At 50.5% G+C, this 27,894-nt stretch overlaps 1 protein-coding gene across 1 annotated transcript; it reads right to left on the reverse strand.

Annotated features, from left to right (window-relative positions):
• Positions 1–3,567: 3,567 nt before the first annotated feature.
• Positions 3,568–27,741, reverse strand: MICALL2 (MICAL like 2). Its single transcript, XM_027878224.1, has 17 exons — positions 27,579–27,741; positions 21,162–21,210; positions 17,491–17,632; positions 15,356–15,516; positions 14,597–14,718; positions 13,552–14,223; positions 13,178–13,347; positions 12,243–12,318; positions 11,810–11,925; positions 11,163–11,312; positions 8,347–8,402; positions 7,722–7,845; positions 7,041–7,131; positions 6,611–6,684; positions 6,168–6,282; positions 5,192–5,238; positions 3,568–5,100 (listed from the first exon to the last, which is right to left on the reverse strand). The coding sequence occupies exons 1-17, from the start codon at positions 27,719–27,721 to the stop codon at positions 5,003–5,005; spliced, it is 2,406 nt and encodes an 801-aa protein (XP_027734025.1). The 5' UTR covers positions 27,722–27,741; the 3' UTR covers positions 3,568–5,002.
• Between the last annotated feature and the right edge of the window lie 153 nt (positions 27,742–27,894).

Consider the following 27,894-nt stretch of genomic DNA (forward strand, 5'->3'; position numbering starts at 1 on the left):
CCAACACCTCCAGGCTCTGAACTTGCTGACAGCCTTTGTGCTTTCTCTGTTTTCACCTACAACTTTCTTTTCCAGACTCCTTCACTTTGAAACACAGCTGCCCCTGGAAAACTCACAGCACCCCTCCCTTAGGCCTCCTTTTTCTTCAGTATCAGATAAAAAATCTTGGGCTTCCTTCCCCACTGTATTTTACACACAAACCAGCCATGTGGTGGCCTCTCTTAAACCCCCTTTACAGACCCACGTCCTTCCCAAGCACTCCTTCACTCTCCCTCCATCACCATCACAGGGCGGAGGTGCCACTGCTGTAACATTCTCCGTGCAGCAGTACTGAGCAGTTACATCAGGAAGTCCTCTTCCTCCCACATCCACCCCTTTGTCGCAAACCAGCTCAAAAACATCTTAGGGTCAAGCCAAGTACTTTATCAAACTGTCTGTCCCGACCAAATCCTGAATTTTAGCTGATCCCCTGCTCTCTGCGTGGAGGTGAGGGACTCTTTCAGCCCAGGAAAACAAGTATGACAGGGCAGTGACCAACCTGCAGCTCCTCAGGAGGTTCTGCCCCTGGCAGCCAAGACAAGGGATGGTGTGATATGTGCAACTTTCTGTCATGGCCCTTCCTAGCTGGGATGTGATGGAGGAACCACTGAGAGCAGTGTGAAGAAAAGACAGGCAGTGGCGGCCCTGGCACTTGGCCTGCTCACTCCCATCCCACCTCTGGGTGCTCCCCAGCATCCCCACCACGGCTCACACTGGTTCCCAACTCATTGCACGATGTAAAAACCAGTCACGTTCTCTGTATCGATCAGGCTGTCCCTCCCTGCACATGTTCCCTTTGTCCCCCCATAAAATAAAACCCCAACTGAGAAGAGTCACCAGCTGGAGTTTAATTTCAGACTCCAAGGCGTATCTGGAGCCAATTTGCAATGCGCTTACTCCGAAAATCGCCCTCCCCTGTGACGCTTGACAGCTCCAGACCACAGTCCTGCTCTCAGCTCCGAAGGAAAAATGTTTTAATTTGTCACAAACCAATTATAGCGTCTCATCTATCCCTGAATTACTCATCTTGGCTACAGTCTAGGACAAAGGGCCCCTCTGAGAGGAGATTAGACATGGATATTAACAAGAGAAAAAGTGTCCACTGTCTCACCTTGCTGGGGACGCAGCTTCCAACGAGACAGGAAAAGGAAACCCCTCCTGACTGACAGCCAGAGGGAGGGCTCCCATCCCACAGCAAATCCCTCGTTTCACGCGGAAGAATAGTCACGACAAACTCCGTATTCAAATAATATTCATGCATGGCAGATAACAGAGTCACGGCTGGCAGAGCTGCTACATGAATATAAATAACCTTCGCTCTCTCGGTTGCTGCTGCAGACGCTTTGCCACAGTGCTGGAGCGTGGGCGAAGGGGCTGCCAGTGTCACCCAGGGCAGGGATGCTCCGGTGGGTGCACTGCCTCGTCCGAGCTCCACGTGCCACCCCTCTAACGAACCCCTTTCCCTCCAGCCCTGCACTAGGTTGGAATGCCCTCCCACAGACTGCCAGCAAAGCAGTCCTCTCCAGCCACCTCGTCCAACTGCAGCTGCCAGAGTATTTGTGGCTCTCACAGGGCGCACCAGCATCTCTGTGAGTTCTTGCTTTGGACCAGACCTAATTTCCCAGGCTCCAAGTTCCTCTGTACCAGTCCTTCTATATCGGTCCTCCTTCCTTCCCTTCCCAATCCTGCACTCTCCCTCCCCAAACCCACACATGGTCTCAGACATCAACAGCCCAGACTGGGGTGTTACCTTCCAAGCTGAGACACAGCCCTGAGTATGCTTTTGGACTGTCCCATCTCCTGAGCAGCTCAGGTTCTGATCCATCCAGCTGGTAACACGAGGTGAACACTCAAAAGCAGCACCCAAAGCTCTCACGGACAAGAGGTACTTTGAATGTAGTTGCAATGGTGACGAGTCCCAGCCACTTCACTTAGCTGTGGGGACAAAAAGCTGTGGGCAGAGTTGGCCCCTCAGTCAGCTGGATAAGCTGGGTGGGCCGCTGCCCCATCTCAAGTTGACTCAAATCATCTGAGGGCAGCCACAACACTCCCTTCCTCCCCGTGCCTACTGCAGATCAGCTTCTTCCCTGGATGAAGAGGGAGACGATGAAAGCCCATTTCCCTTTGTGCTCATGGCGAATAATTTGGAGAATTCCCCTTGTTTACTCAGAACTGTTAATGATGCATCAGAAATTACCTCGGAGATTGTAATTAAAGAAAACGGCAGAAGAGAGAGACATACATACACACACACACACACACACTCACACCCATACAGAGCCTAATCACAGCTTCATTTGTGAGTCTGGAAGTGCCAGAGCAGACAGCAGCTTTCTCGTCACCCCAAGCCTGCAGAAGGACCCCCAGGGGCCTAAGTGGCAGAGGCTTGGGGTGCAGCCCCCAGGCCCTGTACAGCCCCCGTGCTCCTCTTCAGCTACGAAGAAAGCAGTGGCAGCACCCCAGGTATCCAGGAGCTGTCAAGGCCTTGAACCCAACTGGAGGCCATCAGGAAATGAGCAGGAAGCTCAGCCCCCTTTAAACCACTTTGGAAGTGGAGCAGCTGACCTAGAAGAGTAATTAAGCTCCCAGTCATCACCGAAATGCAGACACCCCCATGCACACAGCAATGGATCTGTCAACCCCCTGCTAGCCTGACCTCGGGGCTTGGTGTCTGATGGGGCTGGAGCAGAGCACAAACACTCCTTTCTCATGGAGAAGGGAGAGGAATTTGATTCCTGTTCAGTTGCAGGAGGGTGCCTGGATTGCCTAATTACTCAGGGGTGACCACTATGGAGAGGCAGCCGAGAGCTGGTTTCCCAGCACCTCCCTCCCTGCTCAGACCCAAGGCCAAATCCTCTTGCTCAGCCCTCTGAAGCACTTCCACAGGGTGAGCAAAGCTGCTTGTGCCAGGAGAGCAAATGGGGGTCAGGTGGGGGAATCGGCTCAGCCGAAAGCAGCCAGCTGGAGAAAAGTCATTCCTTTCTCCACCTTAGCCAGCAGCTTAATTCTAGGGCTTCACTGAATTAAGAGAATGCTGGAATTACAAATCCTGTGAGTCCCAAATTCAAGGCAGAGGAAGGAGGAACAAGCTCAGTTGTTCTCATGCTCACAACCAGCAGCTGTCAGGGTGTGCAGGAGCTGTGGGGCTGGGCCAGACTGTACAGGGCTTGGTACACGCTTGGGCCACAGCACGCAACTCTGGAAAAACAAAGCTCTGCCTCTCATCTCTCCCACATCCTGCTGGCCAGGGTGGGACCCCACAGGCTTTGGGATGTGCATGACGGTAAAGCAGCAAGGGGGGAAATGCACTTACCTGAGAGCTGGGGGTAGTTTGACACCTAAACAAAATCAGTGACAAACCCATAAGTGCTGCTGCTCTCCCACGACGTGCAGTTGGCCTGCAGGCTCTGGGCAGGGGAGCTGTTCCATCATAGCTGTGCCAAGCCCTGGAGAGGGATTGTTAGTGCTCACAGCAACCAGCCCATACCCAGTATCCCAAAATCACACTGGGATGCTAAGATTTGCTCCAGTAACTCTTTATTGGGCAAAAGCATATGCAGGTAGGGGGTGTCCCACCACTTGTACACACACGGCACACACTGTGGGCACCAGGAACCCCCTCGTGCACTGGGTCCCACCCCGAGCACATCCCTGCCTGGGACGGAGAGTCCCACTGCCACCTCGTGGGAAAGGGACGCATCGCCTCTGCTCTGCCAGCGGCACAGCGGGAGCAAACCAAAATCCCTGGCCCTGCTGGGGAACAGGACCCGCAGAATCCTCAAAATAGCTGGCTGGCAGGGAAGAGGGAAGTCCACGCATCCCAGAGCTAGAGGCATCATGAATTAATCTGATCTTTCCATGACTGTCTCCATCCTTGCTCCCCAGGTTGACCGGGAAGAGAGGGTGCTACCACACAGGGCAAGTGCCTGGCTACTGACACTGGACTGAGGGAAGAGTAGACTCACTGCCAAGAGGTCAGGACCTGTTCCTACACTCCTGGTCTCACCAAGGTGAGCCACAGCATCCCTTGAGGGCGCTGGCTGCCCGGGGACGGAGCCTCAGGCATTGAAATAGTGGTCCCATGCAGAAGACTCATGGCTGAGGCAAACCTGTTAAATTCCATTCTGCTCCCAGTTAGCACCAGGTTATTAAAAGAAGAGTTCTGTTCATTTTCATCAGGATGGGCCACAGACAATGAAAATCCTGCTCCAATGTGCTATCAGAGAAATAAGGTAGCTACAGATCTCCCCCACGGAGGGAATGAAGCAGTGAGCAACCCCTCATGGCTCTGAGAAATCAGCCTACAGTAACTCCCCAAAGGAGGTCTGGAAACAAATCACTATTGCTGAAATTTCTGTGGGTCGAGGACATCCCACCCCACAGACACAGAGGTGGTTCTGCTCTCTGCTCCTCCTGGGCTGTGGGGGCTGCAGCTCCAGTCTGCACTGGTGTGACAAGGGGGAGACCCTCAATCCTTCTTGCCCCACAGCATCTCCCCCTCTGCATCTCTGATCCTGGTCAAAGAGCCACAGCACAGGCAGGTAGGGAGGGACAAAGGCCCTTCCACAGACGAGCAAAGCATCCTGGGTGAAACCCTGGGTGACAGGAGTGGGGCACTGCGGGGTGCCATGCAGGGCCACACTCCTGCATTCAGGACTATAATGACCCAAGCACTGGATGGGCAAACTGAGCTCTGCCCTCCTGAGCTGCCAACAGGGCTGAAACCAGCTCTGAGCTAGAGCCAAAGAAGGAAAAGTCTTAGAAGTCCATCTTCTGGGAAAGGTATCCTTGGGCCCCATACCAGGGTCAAAGGGGATTCACACCGTCCCTTTTGTCCTCAAACCTGCAGTCTCCACGTCAGGGAGCAGAGGAGTCTCATCACAGTCCTGCACAGCTCCAGGAAAGCAGCAGAGGAAGGACCACACCTTTGATGGCCCTCTCTGGGCTGCTGGGCAAAGGAACATCACTCCTGAGCTTTACTCTTATTTTTCTGCTTCCATATTTTGGACAAGCGAAACTTGTTCTTCTTCCTCTCTGGCTCCTGGCTGTCAAAAGATCCATCTGTAGGAGAGGGAGTAGACACAGAGCAGGTTGATACCCACAGCTCCAGTGCCCCCCAGTGCTGCTCTGTAGGAGTACAAAGGGTCCTTACCAAACTTCTGGATCATGTCTGCCAGCATCTGGTCCTCCTCTAGCTCTCTGAAATGGAACAGCACGGTATCAGAAAACTTTGCTGTGCTCATGACAAGGTGTTATACACCAAAAACCTCACAAAGACTGCTGTTATTCCCCCAGTGAGAAATGACCAACCTCCACAGCATACCCTGAGAAGGGTGCAGGAAAAAACCCCTGCAGTTAGAGTCCCAGACATTAGCGAATTGCATCTGCTTCCCTTGAAAGCAAAAGCCTGTGTGGGGATTTCCAGTCCTTCTTCCAGCTGGCCTGTGAATCATCAGAGTTCATGGAGTGGTGAGACACCACCACACCCAAGGAGATGAATGAAGGTTGAGACACCAGTAGCCCAGGGTGCTATGGAGGTGCTCACTGCGATGGGGACAAGCACACTGCTATCACCTCCTTGGGCCTGGGCATTACTGGAATCCAGAAGCTGGAGTTGGTGCCCTGAGGTCAGGAAATGGAGGCTGCTCTCAGCATCGGGAGGCACAAATCCAGCTACTTGACACAGCAGTCTTCCTTTGAACTTGGGAAGGACCCAGCTCTTGGCTACAGTTGTTCCTTCAGTTGCTGCAGCAGATGAACACATTCCTGGCTTCATGTTCCCAGAGTCTTCCTGCAGCTCCCATACTGCCTCCAGCCTACTCATCTCCAGCCTCTCCCTCACTCTTCCCCCACCTTCTACATTTTCACAGCCCTTGTTTTAACAGCAGCTTTAGCTTGAGAGAACACTGAACGGGGCTGCAGTCCTGATCTCTTTCCAACAGCTGCCAAAGATGCAAAGACAGCAGCATTTAGGGCAAGATGGTTGGTGACAGGTGACCACCCACCTCTCATGGAGCAGAAGTCTGGACTACAGCCATTCATCCACCCCTACAGCCTGGGCAGCAGTGGAAATATAATGGATATCTTCCCTAGTGTTGGCTCATTTCCCACCATCCGAGGGTCCTCACCTGAGTCTGTCCTCATCCAGGCACTCCACAATATTATTCCGATCATTGACTGTGTTCAGGTACGACTCCAGAAGCTCCTTCTCTCGCTCCTTCTCCCTGGTTGTCTTCAGTTCGTCTGCACAAGACAAGGGAAGCCCATCTCACAGTTACAGGTAGTACCTCCCCACTGTGCCTCCTGCCTCCACCCTGCTCCAGCAAGTCCAACTTTATTATCCTCACACTCAGGGGCACATCCCACATCCCTTGGAAAGCAGAGGTGGGTTGGATGTTACAGGGAGTCTGTACCTGACAGCTCGACAGCACAGTCAGGGGACACGCCACAGTGCGAGTGGAATCCCTGGCAGTGCCATTTAGATCTGAAGAGCATCCCAGGACTGGCACACAAAGTGGAGGGATCCACACAGCCTGGGGCCAGCAGGACTCCCAGCATGGCTGGTCCTTACCTGGCTTATTCATGAGGCGTCGCAGTTCCGTCTCAATATTCCACTGCTGCTCCTCCAGCTCCTGCTGCTTCATCCTGGAAGGAATGACAGAATTGATGAGTTCCTGCCCTGCCATGCCCTGGGGTTGGACCCTTCTCATGCCATGCTAAAGCCTCAACCTGCATTGCCCACCACCTGGGCAGGGGCTGGTGGGTCGGGGGAAATCTTCCTCCATCACATTTGTGAGGTTTCCCTCCACACAAGCTCTTCACAGACCCTGGGTGCTCAAAGGCCCATCAGCTAATACTGATGGCAGTTCTCCCAGATACATCCTCAACCCTCCTCATCCCACCAATTGACACATTATTTTTTTGGGCTGCCACACTCCCTCCCGTCCACTGCTCACAGGTGAAGTGCACAAGCAGACAGGTGAACTTCTGGTTGTACTCACTTGTACATCAGTTCTGATTCCTGTCTGAGTAACAGCTGTTTCTCATGGATCAGTTTGAACCAATCCACCATAAGGGCATCCTCAGATTCATCTGCAAAGGAGACAAAGGGCAAGACTTGCAGAAGCTGCAGTTCAGCTCCCCTGGCTCAAACACACAGTCCCTTGAGGGAGAGCCTCAGATGAGTTATATGAGCCACAGGCAACCTCAAGTGAAAACAGGTGATCTCTGGAACTCCTGGATACAAGGGATGCAGGTCACTCTCCAGGGATTCAAGGAAGCTGCTGACAGATACTCTGCTACAGGACACCCAGCTCATCTTCCACATAGCCATCTCAACTCTGCCCTTCTGCATGAACCCACTAAGCCCTGTGAAATCAGAGCCAGCCATGACAGCCAGCCTGCCTTGGGATCCAAAAGCCAGATCAACAGTGGCCTTCCACTCCCAAAACTCTCTGGTCTTCAACCAAATTAACACAAGACCTTGCTCAAAGCACAGGTTATGAAACAGCCAGAGAAGGTTCAAAATTCCCAGGGCTTTATCTTTCTACACCAGGTACCTCTGGCAATCTGTTGTCTCACATGTAGCTTGAGCTCTTAAAAATGGAGCCAAGAGTGCCCAGGGGTAGGACATGAGCCTCACACCTCCCCACATGATAGAGCTGGCTCATGGTCTCCTTTACCTCCCTCGCAGGCACGCAGCTGCTTCTCCAGATCCACTCCTTTCAATTCCAGCTCATCCAGCTGCTTCTCAATGTCACACACCTTCTCCTGGATTTTATCCTCAGGGATGTAGTCTGGGTGCAGCTAGGAAAGTAAATGTAGGACCAAATACAGCTTAGTGTCCTCAGAATCCTCTCTGAGGTCACAGGCCCAGCAGAGATGGAAAGGGGGATAAGGAGCCCAACTGCAGAGACACATCCTGGAAGAGCCAAGCCAGCTGCAGAGCTGGCTGCTCACAACTAAGTGGTGGCCACTGCAACACTACAGCACTGCAGTATGTTTGCTGTGAGTGATAACTCTGCCCACACCTGCCAGTCCACAGACATTCTCCCTCCTTTGTTCGGGGACACAACCTCTGCCATAATTTTGATTGGCTCTGTCTCATTCCAGCTTTTATTGTCTCCCTGCACAGGAGATAAGCAGCAGCCTCTCCATCTTGTTTCTGCCCCAGTGCCTTTCACCCTTTCCCTGGAAATCCAAATAAACCCTCCCAATAAGACAAACTTTGATATATCTGGGCAAGCACTCCAGAAGGATTCCAAACAACCCCAGCCTGTTCCCCTCACACCTGGTTTACAGCCATACCTTGGTTGGGGACACCACTTGAGGCTCATATTTGCTTTTTGAAGCGGGGAGTTTAACTAGAAAGGAGAAAAAAAAAAATCAAACAAAGAACGTCACAACAACCTTTAAATAATTTTATGGTGTGGGACAGTGCCTATACCAGCAGAGGACAACAGGCCCCAGCCATCCAAGAGAGTTCACAGATGACACACATGCATCTGCACGCCTGACCAAGGTGAGAGGTGTGTCCTCACAGCCTGATTTACTCCCTGTGGCTTTGTCACTCAGATACCCCCTACTCACAGGGTGCTGCTTTCAACCCCAGGGCATAGGCAGGCACCTAATTCAGGTGTGACTTTGGAACTTCCACCCAAGAGTACTGACTCCCACATTCATTCACTACCTTGTTAAAACCCAAAGATATTTATTGTGGCAAAAAACACCCCTTATAAAGCTTCCACAGGATAGCACAGACAGGCTGGGTTACTGCCACAGGAAACACCAAGATATACTTTAAAATGTCCCTCTAGTGCTCTTTTGCAAGGAAGTATCAGTAAATACTGATGAAACAAAGATGGTCTAGGGTACCTCAGCATAGGTCTCGGGAAACTAAGGTTCAATTCCTCCCACAAAACACTTCCTAGGTGAGAAGTCCCTTAGGCCCCCCTACACAGCATTATTTAGGCCCTGGACACCTATTAAAATCAATCCTTAAGCAATATGTATTTGTTCCACTGTGCCTCAGCTTCCTCTGCCCAACTGTGCTGCAAGGATAACTACAGAAGAGTGTGAGGTATTTGGATACCCGAGGGGCTGGGCTGGATAATTACCACAGAGAGAGAACAGAGGCGTACGTGGATGATGTGATAACGAAGGAAAACTCTAGTTTTCAAAAGAGCACAGCTGTAAGAAAGGCGGCAGCAGTGCAGGCTGCACACACAAGGAGAAAGACATGCCAGACAGACCAGGGGAGCCTCATGAGAGTCTCTGGCAATTGAGGAAGAGCTCAAGGACAGCTCTCCAATTGCTCAGCCCTTGCTCTACTGCACTTTCTTAGGAGGAATGCAAAAGGAGAAGGTGCTAGACGTGGCTGTGTTGTCCCTGCACTGTTGGCCTCCATCAGGGATCTCTTCCCTCTCGATGCTGTCGTTTGCGGCCCCATAAAATACCTGTGACTCACACTTCTCTTAAGAGTTCCTCCAAGAGGGACCTGGCCTGCCACAACCTGTCTGCCTGAGCAACAATTTCCTCTCCCAGCTCAGCCCTGCATCTCCAGGCTCCTTCCAAGTGACCTCTGCAGCACCTCCAACCAAGGCAGAAAGCTGCCCTGGTGATCGTGAGAAGACCAAGGTCACTGGAGGGGAAGAACCAGTAAAACGACACTCTCTGACCATCTCAGGGTCTGATATCCCCTGATATCCTCAAGTTCTGGCCTGACAGACACAGGATGGGTTGGCTGCTTGCCAGCAAACTGGAAGTAGGACAGTTGGCAAGAAAACCATGGGGCCTCCTTTCTCAACAGAAAACACCACCTACAACAAAGAAAACGGATGATCTGCAGAAATGCCCACCACCCACAGCCCCACACAGCCACCAGGACTAAGGGTAGGAACAGCAGCTGACTGTTCATAGCATCTCTCTGAGTGCTGAGGTAAAACACCTACACAGAGGAGCAACAGTCTGCCCTTAATCCATAGCCTGCTCAGTGACAGCAGCAGCAGACCAGCCTTTCAGATGGCAGACTTGGACACACATGAAAAAGAGGGAGAGACTGCTGGGAAAGTTTCCCATAGGTGCCACTCCCCAATGGAAACATTAAGCTTCAGAAAGACTGATATAAACCCTGGCCTCCCTTATCTTAACAGCTCACTTCCTGGAAGAGACTAATGTTGAACATTTGGCTGGGCCTGAGGAAAAAAAAAAGATGGAAAGTTTTAGGAAAATCAAGGCAAAGGAGGCACACTAAACCTTTTAAAAAAGACAAGTGGAGTTTGAATGCTTTGTAGCTGTCAGAGGTCCTGGCTAAAGGACAATGCTGGAACCAGAGAACAAACACCAAAGCGTGAGACCACCAAGCCATCGGGACCCATCCTGCTTGCTCCGAGACAAACATAAGGGGCAGGGCTGAGCCATGGTGTGAAGATCTTCTACTCCAGACAGATAAGACAGAGCTAGATGGGGTAAGGAAAGGGGAGGCAAAGAAGCTGAGCAAGCAGGAGAGCAGCAAACATCAGGTTAGTTCCAGAACATTTCATTAGCGTAGTGGTGGGATATGATGGAGCAAGGGCAACTGGGCAGTGGAGGAGAGGTGCACCGTGAAGCTGTGGCTGAGCACACAGGAGTAAGAAACTGCATTAAGAGTAGGGACAAACTGGTCAGAACTGGTCAGGACATCTCTGAAAGTCTAAGAAACAGAGGCCTTGGCTCCTGCTACTGTGGGTCCTGCCAGCTGAAGTCTCTGGCTGACAGTTCTCTGCATTCCTTTTATTTCCCAAAGCCGCTCAACTGAAGAGGAACAGAGACATCAAGCAGATCTCAGTTCCCCAAATTAGGAGATGGTCCTCTTCATAGCACTGAGTCTAAAGAATGACAGGGCAGTGACCTTGACAAATCGCTATTTTAATTTCTTCCTTTCCCACTGAATTCTCTGGCCTTGCTGCTTCCTGCTTAGGCCAAGCTGGCTAATAAAAATTCACTACACAGATTTTCCCCTCATGACAACAGCCACAGGATTAGCCACAGAAAACTCGGGGACACATCTCCCACAGTGACCAGTCAGGCTGTTCCACGACAGTGTAGAGGAGAGAGGGCCCTTCAGTAGGCAGAAGAGATCTTACATGTAGCAGTGCTTGTCTTCAACTGGTTGCCATCTTCCTCCTTCTTGGCAGTGCCCCCAGGATCTTCCCAGTTTTCTTTTGAATTTTGACAACTCCTGATAAGATCTGAGCTGGGGATCAACAACTTCTTAACGAATCCACCAGAGGAAGCTGCAGTAAGAAGCAGAGAGAGGTTTTAGGTAAAAAAATTTCAACCCTCATCTCATAAAAAATCCCTTTATTGCTCAATATCTCTGGCACTCGCCACTAGCCAACTCCATTTCTAGTCCTAGTTCTCCTCTCTTGGTGATAATGAAGGGCATAAGCCCAAAGTAAACAGGGAAAAAGCACTCATTACAAGGCCAGAGTAAGAGAAGAGGAGAATAAACAGCTGGGAGAAGAATAGACAGTTGGGAAACATCACCAAGATTTCCCACCACTAAATAATCACACAAGAGAAAGTGAAATCTTGCTGACTGTCTCCCAGAATGAGTCCCTGGGGAAAGATGGCTCTCCAAACAAAGGATCCACTGGGCCAAAGCAGATGCAAAGAGCAAAGAAAACAAGGCACAATCTCCACCAACACGTTCTTCACACGTGCCTTGCAGCACTAATGCCTGGGCCCTGCCTGATTAGCAAAATGAAGGCAAAGCCTTTATCCTTCATACCAGAGTCCTGCTTTGCTGGTGGGACAACTAATGGACTTGGCTTTGTGTCCTTTCGTGCTGGGCTCTCTGTTCCCACCTGGGAGTTATCAGTAGGTTTCTTAGAGCCACCTTGGTCTCTGCAAAGAAGAAAGACAAAGGTAGAAACCCATTCCCCTTGCAGAATGGTTCACAGGAAGAGTTCTGGACATCCTGGGCTGGATCTCCATCTGGGATGGTCACACTTTTCTAATCAGAGTCCAGCTATTTGAAAGGTGCTTTCCCTCCCCAGAAATTAAAGCCTTTGTGTTTTCCATTAATTACTGAAAACAGTAGCACAAAAAGACAGGAGTTCTTCCCTCCTGTGTGCACACAGACCTGCAGCAACAAACACAGATGCAGGCATGGACATCCCCATTCACTTGTTGTGGAAACCCTTCATGTCCAAGACACTCACTTGGTGGCTACAGGCTTCAGCCGAGATCTCCAGTCTGCTGGGCTCTCAGACTTGTCTTCACCAATGTTTGTGCTTCCTGAAGAAAGGAACACAGCAACATAGAATCAGATCCAATAAAAAGAAACAAGCCAGATTTGAGTCTCAGGAGAATCTCAGGAGATATGCCATGCACTGGGGCAGATGTTATGATGTTACTGCAGCAAACCAGCACCAGCTCAACAAGTTTAACATGGATGGATTCAGATACAGTGTGTAGTAAATCATCTTGGTGGCACTTTGTCCCTTTCAGATCAAATGCTTTAAAACCTGTGCAGCTAAAGAAACACATCCACAGATAGAATGAACAGGCACGTTCAACAGCAATACAACACAAACAGTTTAGATCTCAGAGACCAAACGCTGGGGCAGGGAGGCACATTTAAAAAAACCACAAAGGCACAGCAAACTGCAGAGAGACACTGCTTCTGGCCCAAAAAAAGACAGCCACCTGGAAGTGCTTGAGACACTGGGAATCCCCAGAATATCATCCTTTGTCCCACTGCTCAGTCACCATGGTGGAAGCTTGGTTCAAAACAGACAAGGAGGCTGGGTGAGCCCCAAGTGCAATCAAAAAATTATCACAAAGTTCTGGTAAGGTCTCCCATCTGGGAAAGCCTACCTAAACCTCTGAAAGCCACCATGATCCCAATGTTTGATGCCAGCAAGTACAACTTCAAATACCTGGAGGTCCTCAGAGTAGTAGAACTCACAGTGCTAGAAGGAGAAATTGCACAGGGACAAATGGAGGTGTTTTGAGGCCCACAACTCAGAAAACCCTTATGTGATGGTACAGACAGAATGTACAGGAGTCACAGACACATTTGCTGTACTGGTCCAAGAGGAAGGCAAAGTTGCCATGTCATGTTCAGGCAGAGCTGTGTGTGAATCATCCTCACCTTTGCTGCTTTTCGACTCTGGCTTGTGCAGAGAGTCAACAGGTTTGCTGGCAGCCTGGTTCTTGGGCAGAGGGTCTGTAACCTTGTCCTGCTTTGGTGCTGGGTACCCTGTTTTGCTGGACTGTGCTTTTGGAGCTGGACTCTGAGGACTGGTGGGAGAAAACTTGCCACTGCAAAAAAAGAACAGCCTTGTGAGTCTTTTATAAGGGACAGCCCTTTTTAGGTCTTTCCAAAGGTTTGTATGTGTCCCTCTACATGTCTTTAAATTTGAGCCACAAAAGCAGTCAGGAAAAAGAGAAGAAAGATGCAGGGGCTTCTCCAAATTATCCTAAGGAACATCTTAGCAGTAAAAAAGAGAAAGATAAAATGCTTACCTGCTGGCTGCTGAGGAGCCAGTGGAACTGAGTCCTCCTGGCCTGTTTGGAGAAGTGTTTGATCCAGCCAGAGCCTGCATAATATTGTTACGTGCCTGATCCTTCCCAGCAATCACTCGACTGACTTCAGCAGTGGTTTTGGCAGGGGCAGTTTTGCCAGGGCCCTGAGGAGACTGGGCTTGTTTTTGAGCATCAGAACTTTTATTGCTGGAGGACTCCAACGACCGAAAAAAATTTTCTCGGGCTTGCTGTGTTTTCGTTGCAGAGGTTGTCCAAGGAGGCCCTGCTGGGGTACCTTCACAGGGATCTGTTTTGTTCCCCAACGAGGTACCTTTGCAGTCATTTGATTTATTTACAGCGGAAGAGGACCACGGAGTATTTACACTTCTGAAGCCAGAGCTTCCAGAAGATGAAACAGATGGCTTGGTTGAATTAGTGAGGCCTTCCTGGCTGGGTTTCTTCAACACCTGCTCTGGTTTCTTCGGTTCTGACGCTTTCTGGAACGCCCTGGCAGCAGGAGGGGCTGGGGTACTCTCAGGTTTGTTCCCAGTGCTGTGGAGACCAGAGATCTGGACACTGTCTGGCTGCTGGTGGCTGGTACAGATGAACGTACCGGGCTCAGGCCCAGCTTTGTAGCTTCCAGGAAGAAGCAAGTTCCAACACTGCCTGCACCTGTGGATACAAAAGTATCAGAAAACATCCTCCAGAGTGCTGGGAGGCCACTGACACACAGCTGGCAGTGCAGGCACAACTCCACCATCAGCACAGGGAGGGTGAAGGTACCACACAAGCAAGGAGAAGACCCTGTGTGCGCATTCCTCAGGCACCAGAACAGGAGCTGTTCACAGCACAGCCTCAAGCAGGAAAGGTGTGCATGAAAACAGACCTATGCCGAGAGTTTCCCTTATGCACAGGTCAAGAGCAACCCCAGGCTGCCTCCACTTTGTAAAAAATGTCCCACACCACTCTCTCCAGTCCCAAAAGATCCAGGCTGGCCCTCTGCAACCCCCGGGGCTGTGCCCCAGCTTTGATTGAGCTGCTGTACCTGAAGCAGTTCCTGTGATAGAGCTTCCCATCGACCAAGTAGCGCTGCACCAGGTGCACGTGTTTCCCACAGACCCCACAGCTGCTGCTGGGGACATTCCCACTCTCTGCCAGGACCCTTTTCTGTGGGGAGAAGCAGTGGGTAAGCAGGCAGCACCATGGCCCCACATACAGCTACAAATCTCCCAGGCAGGCAAGCGTTTGGCACGCACAGAGGGCAGAGAAATGATGTCCAGGAAATCCCTGCTCCCTACAGCCAGTTGATTATACAAAGTGGAACAGCCCTCAGAAGGACAGAGTATGGGGAATATGTTCCCATCAAACCAGAGGACCAGGGTGTCCTGCCTGCCTGTAGGAAACTGAAGTGCAAAGGTCTCTGATTTAAATTAGCTGGGAAAAGGCTTCCCTTCTTCTGCCCTGTTTTCATTCCTAGTCTGCTTTGAAACTGTTTCCAAGAATTGAATCAATGTTTTCTAGCAAAAATAATACATCCCATTCAAAATCTCCATCTAGCAACAGCATATTCATGTCCTAAGACAACCATGTCCCATTTACCACGAGATGAACCCCAGGTGGCTGATGGTTTTCCAATTACTCCCACCTCAACCTGTGCACTAACCAGACCTCTGGATTAAATCCCTCAAAGTGAGCAGAAAATTTAGACTAAGTCCTCACCTCTAGAAGTCTTGAACTAGCCTGTACTCTATATCTCACTGAATAGATTTAAGCTATGAACAACACCCAAACCCACATTTCTTACCGTGGTAACTGGGGAGGTTTCCTTTGGCTTAGCTCTGGCTGGTGGGTGGGCAGGAGGCAGTTTTGGTGGCACTGGTTTAGGAGGCTCTGGAACAGTTTTCTTCCCAGGATGCTGCTCCGGAGGTTCAGAGGAAGGACGCTTGATTCCAGCCATGCCTCCAACTGGGAGAACGGGAGAAGGGAAGATTTTAAGGGAACATGAGCAAAACTCATGGGTTTAGGAGTAATTCTATAAAGAGTTGGAGATGCCATAGTGGTGCTGATGTGGAAACCAAGACTTGCCACAAGCAGCCAGCAAATGCTCAATTCTCTTTTCTTTGCAGATGAAATAAAACCCCTCAAAATTCACTACAAGTGGAGAAAAGAGAATCTCCAACACACTTCAGTCAAGCAAGGAATGATGCCCTGTGCCCTCGGAAGTGCAGGAGACTTCCCTGGGAAATGAGGCTTCATGCCAAGTTTTTACAGACAGGACCCCCCCGACTGTCTCACGGGGATGTTATTTTTGCACCAATTCCTATTCTGAATGAGATGTCTCTGTGCTCCTTGTGGGATATTTGAGCCACAGCTTCACTTCAAGAGCGACCAATCAAGTGGGCACCCATCTGAAAAGAGATTATACCCTTCTCAGTAAACACAGAGAGAGTCTGGGCAGGGAGCAGAGAGGGAGCCCAGTTCCCAGCAGTCTCCCCTCAAGAAAGCCAACTATCCAAATAAACACCCAGGGCTCCTGCCACAGTGACTACAGGACTGGTGACAGCTGACTCAGTATACAGTTCAGGTTTGGGCTGCCCCCTCACTTCCCACTTGTGCCGTTTATTGAATTCCCAAAGCCCAGCACAAAGATGGGTGGCTTCAGCTCTGTTCCTCTGTAAACGCACAGTAAAATATTGCCTGCTCCCCTTCTCTGTCCTCCTGTGTCCTGCTTATTTCATGGTCCTGCTGGAATCCCTTCGAAGGGCACGGCTGTGATTCTGTGACTCTTCTTGGTGTCAGAGGGCACATTCCAGGCTGGGCTCATTTTCAGACACACACATTCACCCCAGCAGCAGGAATGCAACCAAAGTGTTTTGTGGGACACTAGAGAGTATAAAAATGTGCTGTGCTTGATGATGTGGTAGGCAAGATGCTGAGGGGGAGGGAGCAAAGACCCCAACCTGACCCAGATTCTCACCACTTGGCACAAACACGATGGAATTTGTTTGACTTTGATCAGAATGCTTTTCAAACAAGAAATAAAAAATGGAGAGGGAAGAGGGAAGAAGTTGTAGAGGGAGAAAAAAAGCATACTTAAATGTGTAAAGAGATAGAGAAGGGGGAAGAGTGTAGACATTAAGGTTAACACTGAGTGAATTATGCTTTCTTTCCAAGATGTAGGACATTTTCATTACAGATCTCTCCATTTAGATTCACCTTAACAAGTTAAGTCATTCATGTCCCACTTTCTAAAGTTTCCTCTGGAGGAACCTGTGAAATTGGTTTATCATATTATTTCATTTTGGATGAGCTTAAAGCCAAATATAAACCAAGACTACAATAATGCTCCTGCGAGCCCAGATAAACTCTCCAGGACGTGAACATAATGCCGTGGCAGCTTTGTGGCCTGTTTTACGTTTGACAGAAATGCTACCACAATTATGCCAGTCAAGGTGATAATTTTCTTCTCCTTCCTTCCATCAGTACTGCTGTGCTGTACAAGCACTACCCTTGATGCTGTTCCATTAGCACAGCCCCACAGACAAGCTCAGCCTTGTTTGATTCCATGTTCTCATCAGCCCTCCAGCGTGGCAAAGACTGGAACAGGGGTGGAGGTGCTCGAGAAAGGAAAGCTGAAGTGGGGACCATGGAGAGGAACCTCCAGTGCTCCTGTCTGGTTGGACCATACAAATGCTTAGACTCTGTTTTAAATTTTAAGGCAGCAGTTTTAAAGACAAGACATGGCCCTGTACCCTTCCAAAAGCACTGGTGCAACTGCAGGTTGGTGTGGAAAGAGTTCAGATCCCTCACTGAAATAGTTCTGGTACCAAAAAGGCCTCTGTGCAGTCTATTTTGCTTTTCCAAGCTTGTCAGGAGGCAAGGGAAAGCACAAAATGAAGCCCTGATCCTTCCCATCCCTCCAGGGAATATGGTACTTACTAGGAGACCGTCCATGGAAGTAGTTATAATACTGGGAAACATAGGTGAGGATGCTCAGCCTGTCTGGTACCTTCAGAGCAACCATATCCTCTGCATCCAGCAAGGCTGGGATCCCCAGCTCCTCCTCCGCCACTCGAAATGCCTGGAGAAGGAAGGGGAAAAAAAAAAAAAAAGGGTCTTGTCCAACCCAGACAGCAGAGCTGCTTCTCATCAGAAGCAAGAAATTGCACTGCAAACAGCCCCACTCAGATAATAACTGGACTGGGGAACAGCTGCACCAGTTTAACTCCTACATCGCACGGCCGCTACCGGAACCAGCGGAGCCGTGGCTTCCAGCCACCGCCTTGAGAAATCCAGGCAGGGAGCCAAAAATCTGGCCTGGCAAGCTGGCCATAACTCACTGCACAGGAACTCACCTGGGCTTCCCCTGCTCTTCCTCCAGCCTGCCTCTGTCTGGAAGTGCACAGCTGCAGAGAGCCAGGCCTGGCAGAAGGGAATGCGTCAGTCCAGGCTGGCAGACTCATTTCCAGGCTTCCAGCCCAACCTGGAGCGCTCCCCAATTAACGGTGGGCTGGTAGGTGCTTGCAGGCAGCTTTCATCTCCAAGTGCTGTGCAAATGTTAAAGCTTCCTCTCTACTACTGTCTGCTCTTCCCCATCTGAAAATGGGAAATCTTAGGCTGCAGGAGGGACCCCTCTCTCCCAGACCAGAAAGGGGGAAGAGAGGTGAAATGAAGAATTCCTGATACCTAGCTCCCTTCCAGCTTAACTGTTTCCATGCTGCCTAACATGTATTTGGGGCAAATATTCCTCTTTGTGGTGTTCTCTGCTTTGAAACTGTAGGATCAAAGTCAGGTACTCTCTCTGAACAAGAGACTTTATTAGAGGACCAAAAAGAAATTGCAGCATCCATGAAGCAACTTTGCCCTCACTCAACTCAGTGTAATGCTTTTACTAAGGACTTTCTCCAGCCCTGTTCCTTCTCATCTTATAGGAAAAAAATCCTTTCCCTCCCTCTTTAAGGCATGCCCTTTAAAATGCCAACACAGCAAAGCAAAACAGCAATTGCAGGACCAGAGGCACAAAGAAGGCTACTGTTGAAGCCCACAGTGAAAGGGTTAACAAAAGACTTGAAAATATTAAAACCCTCTGAATCTGACCTCTGGCATGGACACACACAGTGTTGGTGTACAAGCCAACCACTCCTGCTTAGAAGAAACAAACAGCCACTATTTTTCAGCAAGATAATTACCATTTTTTTCCATTGGGTATCCCAGTGAAAATGTAACAGAGCTGACATTAAAAAAGCTTTCAGCCAGTTACCTCCGTCTGTGTCATCCCAGCTGCCAGCCCAGCCTGGCACTTTCCTGTCTCGTAAACTGATATTTAATATATTCTTTGGAGTGTCCCCCCTTCACTGGTTGCACAACTGGTCTGACCAGTGGAGTTTTCTTGCTGGACATTCCTGGTGTGCAGAAAAGTGGGAACATAAGACATGCCACCTCCTGCCACACTGAGCCAAGGGTCAGACCAATGCAACAGGCACAGAACAAGTGCAAGGGCTGCCTGGACCACAAAGAGGAGAGTGTTCTATGCACACAACAGGTTTGGCCAGAACCAGGTGAGCAATGCAGAGAGCAGCACTAGGATGTGGTGTCCCAAGTGCCTACAGCATCCTCATATTTCTGGGAATTGCTCTTGGCTGGAGACCCAGCAGTGTCACCACCTAAGAGGGTCCAGCTGCCCTTCTCCTCTACCTACCTGCCCAGGTAGAGGAGCAAAAAGAAAGAAGCAGCACGTTATTTCTGTATTATGCTTTTCATCAGCGCAGCTCCAAGTGCTTTCCAAGGAAGGGAAGTGCCACTGCTGCCTCATCTATGCAAAACGGGAAAGTGATACACTCGAGGCCACTTGAGCCAGCCTGGCACAGCCTCCTTCTGACACAGGCTCTGTCTTCTGCACCACACCACCATCCACCAGCACTGAAAGAACTGGATCCAAAGCCTCTGGAAACCTTTCTCCTCTTTATGTATTTTTGAAATTTTTAAGAAAAATTGCCACCGACTGAAATTTTTCTAGGGCCTGGGATTGTTTTTTTGGCACTTGGGAAGTGACACATTCTTCCTTGGCAGAAGACCTTATATGGTAAATTGCAGCTCAAACAAGCCTTTTTCACTTGCATAATACAGCCCTTGAAAAGAAGTTTTTGAATGGTGAGGCATCAAGGAGAGTCTGAACAACAGCAGAGAAATGGTGCTGGGAGAAATCAGACCCACTCGTATCCCGAGGGCAGTCAGAGCAGGGAAGTGTAGGAGCTAGGATGGAGAGTAATCTGATGGGGGAGGCCAGCCCAGGAGCCCACAGGGAGATAGAGGGTCAATCCCACTGAAAGGGCAACTTAGTCAAGTCATCCTACAGCAGGTGGAATGAAGAAGAGAGAGCAAAACAAAAGACATAAAAGAAACTAAGAAAGGGGGAGGGGGGGGGACACACAGACTGTGACAAAGGAGGGAAGCAAGTCTTTATGAGAGGCACAAAGAAGCTTTTCATTAATTAAAGCAGTGGAGGCAGCTCATACAGCTCATTTCCCAGAGACAGGCAGAGCTGCCGGCAGAGCAGAGACCATCAGCCCAGTCAAGGAAGGAGCAACACTCAGGGCTCCAGAGAACCCCAGTCAGGATGCCCGTCCGTGGCAAAGGGGTCTCGATGTCTTCCTAATTCCAAACCTCCAGGGCAAAACACATGGTCTGAATCTCACCTCGAGGAGAGGAACAGGCAGGGCTGAACCCCAGAGCAGGACTAACTGCCCACACACTGCAGCACCAGCTGGGGAGAGGGGCTCCATCACAGGCACTGTGGGCACGGCCAGGGATGAAGGGGAGCAGAAGCAGAGGAGCCAGTAGGGACAAATTCAGCTCTCTCAGCAGAGAGAACCACTTCACCTCAGCTCACTGTGTCAGAGGATGTCACTCCTCCAGCCCAGACAAGGGTAAGCTGCCATGGCTCATTCACATCCCAAGCTCCTGCCAAGCAGCCATGAAGCTGCATGGAGCGATGCCAGGGGAAGAGAAGTGTTATAATCCACCACCTCTCTTTTTGTGATGGAGAAAGGGAGGGGAAAATCCTTCCTTGGGTTACTCAGCCCATGCTTGAATCCAGTGCAGGAGGGGGTTGGCCTGTGTAACTTCTACTTCCTTCATGGAAAGAACATGAGAAATTCCAATGCCATGCTGCAGTGAAACATCCAGGCAGGATCAGGTTTTAGGATGTCTCCAGCTTGATCCCCTGTACCAGGAAGGAACAGAAGTGGGGGGATACTCCCTGTGCTTCCTCTCTCACACCAACTACCTCCCAGCTCCTGGTCCATCCCTCAGGAGCATCACACAATATGTCTATGTTTTGACCTCTAGCATCTCTGTCTGAGTTCCTGCTGCCATTGGAAACAGGCCAGCAAAGAAGTGTGAACAGTCTGAGGGTGATTTCAAGCAGCCAGCCAGCCTGGACATTGCTGTTCAAATGAGAAGGTTAGGAGGTGCAGAGTAAGGTAAAGGCTTTGAATATACCACATTTGGCACAGGGTGTCTGCGGGGTTTTTCTGTTGCTAAATCGCACAAGCAAGCTGTCAGGTTATAGACATAAGTAAACCAAAAGTAAAACATTAGAAGTTACTTACCAACTTGTTATTCTCATACACATTTTCTTTACTGAGGGAGTCGAAGTTTCTGAAATACCAAAAGAAGAGAAAAATCTCAGGCTGGTGTTGAAGAGCAAACTGCTTCACTTCCAGCTTCTCAAACCTCTTGGAGCCTCACTGGGACAGAGCAGCCCCATACCCTCAGACAGCTCCAGAGAGAGCAGCGTGGCAGATTCCACCCGAGACAGTCACAGACCTGCTGTACCTCCCAGGACAGAGATGTGCAGCAGGCACAGCCATCTGCCCAGAGGCACCACAGGACAATTTGGCACACCTACCCTTGCAGTGCTGACTCCCACAGCTGCTGGTGGACAGGACATGCTGATGCCAAAACATCCCAGCCAGATTGAGGGTTCTGCTGAGATAGCCAGGAGCAACCTCTAACTTATGGGGTGGTTTTTGTTCCCCAGAAAAGCCTTGCTTCTCTCCTGCCTCATAAAGATACACCAATACCTGCCAGCCAGGTTTTAACAGTCTCTCCCTGAAAGTACTTTCCAGTAACATCTATGTTCTTTTCCTGTCTTGAAAGTTGTCTCCACACAGAGAGACCTCAGCCCCAAGGAGGTGTCTCATGGATCCCTCGTATGCTGCACGTATCACACGCTTCTCCAACACACCCACATCCTCTGATCTAAGAAGCTCCTGGGCCCAGCAGCACCCAAGTTCTGGTTTCAAATCCTCTTTTCTCCTCTGTGAGAGCTCCACAAAACCAGCACCAGGAATCTGCCTGGGAAACACCTCTGCCCACAACACCATACTGCGGCTGGTAACACCAAAGTTGCCAGTTGGAATCTTACTCTGCTTTCCCTGGGGCTGTCCCTTTTGATCTGTAATCATAACCAATAACTGAAAAGGAAGCAAGAATTACTGTTCGCAAGTTACAAGCCAAAGTCAACAATTCCTTTCTGCTCTCCCCAGGTTTGCTTTCCCCATCTCCGGTCCAACCCAGATGCCATTCTCTCTGCACTGTGCTGCGAACTCAGAACCTGGGACCTGGCAGGACAGGGATGAAAGCACAAAGAATGAGTTTGTGTTACTGAAAGTAGAGCCACGGAGTGCTTCCCTCACCCATAGCAGAGCGTGTCCCTTGCTTAGGAAACAGCCACAATCAGCTTTGTTTTAAACTGACAGCCACTTGCCAAATTGTGAATACAAAACCGGCTGTTGGCTGGCAGCCCTGCTCTCCAACACTGCTCCCTCCTGCCCAGGCAAGCAGGCAGGGTCAATTCCCTGCCGATAACCCCGTTTCACTTTACAATCCTTGTGTCTGCTGGCACAGAGCTGAGTGAGAGGCTGACATCCGAGAGGGAACTCTCCTCGCTGATAAACAGAAAAGGCTACAGCACCAACTTTGCATGTTCTGCATTTCTGCACCTTCTATCCGGTGTGGACCTGCCCTGTGAGCCAGTCCCTCACCTGTGAGAGGAGCCAGGGTAACAGTGTGAAAGCCAGGGCAAAGCCGGCTCTCAGCGACCTATTCATGAGACAAACACATGATCTGTATCGCAGCAGGGGAACTTTTTCCACCACTTGCAACAGCAAGGAGCAAGCCAGGTCCTTTATCTGCTTAGTACAGAAAGTGGAGCATTACATCATAAATAACAGAGGCACCTTAAACAGGTTTGCTCATCATGCCACAGCTTATGCCTCCTCCCTTCTTCCCACATCCGGTACTGCTGTGTGGGATAAGAAGGGAAAGAATGACAGATAAGACCCAAAGGTCAAACTCCCCCAAGGAGCACGTAAAGAAAAGGCACATCCCACTCTAAATCATAGACTCTTTCCTGTGCAAAATCAGAGGAGGTTTTTCTTCAAGCAGTGCTCCTGCCCAGAGATTTCCCTTCCCCGAGAAAACGGATTAAAAAGAGCAACAAAAATAATCACGAGCCAAAAAAGTTTCAGTGAAACAATAGATATGATCATCCTGGTTGAGTCAGGCGGGAAAAATGTCTTTTTCTAAGAGCCAGCTGAAGGAAGTGATTGCAGCTCTCTGCCTCACTCCCAGTTCTGTTCCCAAATAGTCTCTGTAGCGGGGAAATGAATGAAAACACCTGCAAGAGCAAAGGGGAGCTCCTGATTCCTTGGTCATGCTGACACTTAAAACACAACATGCTGGAATTACTATTTACTGTCAGTCAGTGTCCTTCAACCACGCTGAATGCTGTTTGCTGTGATGGTGTGTGCACTGCCTGGCACGGAGCAGAGACCTAAAACCCCCAATCTTTTCGATGTGAATGTCTCGGATTTCCTTCTATTCCTCAAAAGAGAGTGCAAACAACCAGGTTATTTGGTCATATCAAGAGTCTCCTGATGTCTCAGCATCGCTCCTTCCCTTGATATTCAGGTGATCTGCTTACATATAATATTTCTTTTGGAAATTGATCTTGCTGGTGCATCTCCTATCTTGGAGTATCAAAGCTCTCTGGACCAATGTAATCCTAAGACAGTAAAGCTAATACAAACAGAGAAGTAGGAGTTCTCCACTGAGAAAACACAGGCAACTGAATTAATTGGAAGAGGTGAAAAATATAAATGTGACCCAAGAGAGGGCCTCCAGTGCTGGAAACAAATCAGAGCTGATTTCACTAGCATAGGAATAAAAGTGAAGTTTTTAGCTCCCAAAAAAATCCTTCCCTTAGCAAAAGAGCGGCTGAGCATTTCTCAGACCCACAAATCTCCGTGACCACCCACTGCTCCAGCTGCAAACATGCCACAGTCCTCTGCAAGCACATGTGCTTCCAGAGGAGGAATCTCTGCTGCTGCTACTGCAAGCACTAACTTGATTGGAAACTTGACCTTGGAGCAGACTGAGAAAAAAAAGTAAATCCCAGAGCCATGATGGCACCAAAAAAGTTTCTGCTTCTTGGCACTTTTGTGCTGTTTTCTCCACAGACAGTGAGGCACGAACAGTCAAAAAGATCACTGAAAAAGCGTGAGGTGTCCTTTGCCAGCTCACAGTCCTTGGACAGGGGGTTCAAATCTCGTGTGCCCTGCTGGGAACAGGACCTGCCAGCTGCACTCTTTCTGGGGGAGCAAACACCCGGGGAGAGGGGCCAGGCTGGGAATTCCAGGTGGAAGATGGCCCCCTTCCACACTCCCGCTCATCCTCCTCTCGGGAACGCTGCTCCACCCTGCTGTGCTCTTGTTGGCAGCTGCAATGTGCTGCTGGGGTGACTGACAACAGACGGGCTCCCTGACCCCCAAACCTACACCTGTCACACAGTCCACAAACCCACGAAGCCAAACAGGAGGCTCTGCTGCACCCCAGCCCCTTGCTAAGGAGATGGAGATTGCAGGCAACCCCTCCTCAGCAGGGTCAGGACCCTCCCTGCCCATACTGGTGACTTCAGCCTCATCCTGCCCCACTGAGCTGACAGTGACCTGGGAAATGCTGCTGAAGGAAAGGGCACCCACTGCTGCTCAGCTGCCAAGAGCGATTTCACAACCAGCCCATTCACCAGCTTGCAGTCTGTGAAAGAGCAAGATCCCAGACGAAGAGAAGGTTCTTAATCAAAACCTTTCCTTGACATCTGGCATTAATATCTGAGTGAGCATGCACAGCTCCCCTGCCTCTTCTAACTCACTTACCAGGCCAAGGTCACCAAAACTGTGGCTGGTGCTGGCACAACCATCACCACCACACATGGCAGCTGCTGTGCTCAGCCTCCCACCACGCTGCCACGAGGCTTCATGTCCCTCTGGTGAGAGGAGCCTCAGGACTCCGCAGTCATCCCAGAAAACGGGCTGGGACCTGCCTGACACAGCATGCATGCCTGGCTGGGGCTGGCTATGAAGCACTCCTCAGCTAGGATAAAAAAATTACTTTCCACAGTAAATCAGCATGCATCTCCACTCCCACTGAGCATCCTTGCATGAGCGGGAAGTGAGTGGGAAATGCATTTCTAATTTTACACAGCCTGCCCTGTTCACTGATAACACATAAACCAACATCAGCTAAGTTCTGGAGAAGTTACCATATTTTCCTTATGTTTTCCAGCAAGAAAACAGGAAGGGAGGAGAGACACCCCCTCCCCAAGCCTGTCCTCTGAGCCACGTATCCCACAAGAGAAGCCTGTGATTATGTCCATGTTTTGCAATTGCTTGAAGTTTTCCTGGTAATTTCTCAGGCTCCTGCAAGGAGAAATCCCCTGCACTCGGCCCAAGAATGTTATTTGTGTAAACTAAGACGGAAAACACACTGTTGCAAAACTTCGATGCCGTGACTGAATTGTTCTGCAAGCAATTTATACAGCAGAGCTGCTGCAAGCACACCAAGAGCTCCAAACACCAATTACCCTTTCCCAGTTTTATTTTCAGTCTGATAGTCTTAATCTTTAACTGGGATCTGTGCTAGAAGCAAGGGCAGGGGCCCATGATGAGCCCCTGGGAAGCAGGGCTGACAAGCCACATGTGCACCCAGCTGCATTTCTCTGCTGGTGTCTCCTGCACCAAGAACAGTCAGAGAAGCTTTTACAGATACAAGGACAGTCTGCACAAGTGTTCTGCTCCAGGATCCAACACATGACACCTGGCAGCCCTGGCCAACAGCCACTTGAAAGTGTAATTTCTTTCCAGCAGGACTTTGCCCAGCCAAGGATACACCTGGTGCTTTCCTGTATTACAGCACTGACACTGAGGAGGGAGGCCACAGATAAAAGCTTCTCTTATTTTAACCTCAGTGCAGTCCTTGCTGAGCTGGTCCAAGTCACAAAGAGCTTCTCTAAGATCCTGAATAAAGTCAGGCAGAATGTTCATCTTGAAAGAAAATGAATGTGAACAGAGAGATGCCACAAGGAACATCTTCCCTCTTCAGCACAGGAGAATTTATTTAAGATATGTCTATCCACAACCCTTGTTGCACAGTTTAAGGATTATAAACGACCCACTAAACTGGGTAACAGGACTGTTCTAGTTCTCAAGTTGCTGAGCCCGGGTGTACAGCCATGCTCCAGATGGGCCAGCAACACAGCCTGCCAGGAAGCAGCCACAGCCCCCTGCAAGCTCCTCCTGGCCACCTCAACCTTTCTGCCCCAGTATTTTGTATTTTTGGGACTGTGAATCAAAGGAAGGAAAGGAAATATCTGGAGTCACATGGACATGACAGCATGTCAGGAAGTCACACACAGCAACACCCTGGTGACTTGCCCAAGCGCTGGGGACAACAGGGAAAGCGTGCCTCAGTCTCCTGCACTAACCTCCTGCTGCCAAGGCCTGTCCAGCCTCTTTCCAAGTTTCAACACAACAGAGGAGAGAAAACAGGAGGAGACCTTCTCTTGGGTTGCACCAGAAGTGAGATACCCATAAGAAGGATCTCTGCACACAAAGCCATGTGTCAGGCTGTCCTGAGTGCATTTAGAAAATGCAGAATACATGGGACAGGAGGAAAACCACAGTGAAGACCACCCAACCTGTTCCTCTACCAGCTGGACACATCTGACCACGAGAGCCCTAATGCTTCAAACAATACCGCTGAGCACACTTTGAGCTGCTCCCTTGCCTTTACCTCCCCCCTCAATTCCCCTATCTCAAAGTCTAAAGATTCCAGGAATAAAAACAAAACCAAAAGAAAAACCAACTATGAAGCAGGATCTGTGACCCCCTTTGGCAATTCACCTTCCCAGATGTTGACATGTGGGCAGGGAGGGTTCAAAACCCGCAGGGCACCAGCAATGCCACCAGCAAGGCATGGAAAGCACTTTAACCTCCCACAGGCTGAGCTCTAGATGGGAAAAACAAGGATGTGCAGGAATCCAGTGGCTGTTAGGCCCTGCCCTTTTACTGCATTTTGTTTAAATAGCCCTCGCCTCACGACTCCTGAGCGCTGCTGTGGGGCTGAGCGAGGAGAGCCCAGCCAGAGCAAACACAACAGCAAAGAAGGAAACGCTCCCTCAAAGATCGGTGCCTGAACTTGTTTTGCAATGGAAAGGACACATTTAAAACATTTATAACTCAGCCACAGATGGAAGAAAAGGAAAAATATAGAGAGGGGTGGTGGGAGGGGGAAGAACATGTAGGCAGAGGGAGAGCAGAGCTTTTCTCCAGAAGATTTTTGAGCGTGGGCGCGAGCAGACTGCTGCTGGTGATGTGCCTACAGGGAAGGCAAGAGCCCAGGGCCCGGGGTCCACAGCCTGGCGAGGGATCCTGGGTAGATGGAGGATGTGGGGTCGCAGCCCGATGCAGGGCGGGATGGCCACAGCCCACCTGCAGCCCCATGGATGGTGGGACGGCCACAGCTCAGCGAGGGTTCTGGGGCAGATGGAGAGCGCGGGGTCCGCAGCCCGATGGACAGCGGGATGGCCGCAGCCCGGCGAGGGTCCCCGGCCACGAGTGGGGTGGTCCCAGCCCCGCCGGGCCGGCAGCCCCAGCGCGGACCTCGACGCCCGGCCAGGTACTCACATGAGGTCGGGGCGGTGTCGGTGCAGGATGGCGCAGAAGGCGAGGCCGTCGCGGAACGAGGTGGTCATGTTGGTGATGCTGACATCGCGGTAGCCCTCGCACTGCTGCCGGCACCACAGCTGCAGGTTCTGGATGGCGGCCATGGCCCTCGGCAGGGCCGGGAAGGGCTGCGGACCCCGCGCCCCAGCCGTGCCCAGCCCGGCCGGAGCTGCCGGCGGGGGGCGGCCGGACCGGCCGGGAGGAGGCGGGGAAAGGGGCGGGCGAGGGGCGGGGGCGGCCCCGCGGGGCCTCCTCCCCTTCGCTCCTCGGGCCGGGA

This window comes from Empidonax traillii, unplaced genomic scaffold (assembly GCF_003031625.1).
Source record: "Empidonax traillii isolate 1590-97213 ecotype Southwest subspecies unplaced genomic scaffold, ASM303162v1 scaffold39:size2480183, whole genome shotgun sequence".
Classification (NCBI taxonomy): domain Eukaryota; kingdom Metazoa; phylum Chordata; class Aves; order Passeriformes; family Tyrannidae; genus Empidonax; species Empidonax traillii.

What these genes read in the sequence shown, in the direction of transcription:
- MICALL2 (XM_027878224.1), bottom strand. Translation starts at nt 27,721, where the DNA reads ATGGCCGCCATCCAGAACCTGCAGCTGTGGTGCCGGCAGCAGTGCGAG. An exon ending in CGACACCGCCCCGACCTCAT is followed by an intron (nt 21,211 to 27,578) that starts GTGAGTACCTGG and finishes TTGGTATTTCAG; the next exon opens with AAACTTCGACTCCCTCAGTA. An exon ending in CTGAAGCCTGTAGCCACCAA is followed by an intron (nt 11,926 to 12,242) that starts GTGAGTGTCTTG and finishes TCTTCTTTGCAG; the next exon opens with AGACCAAGGTGGCTCTAAGA.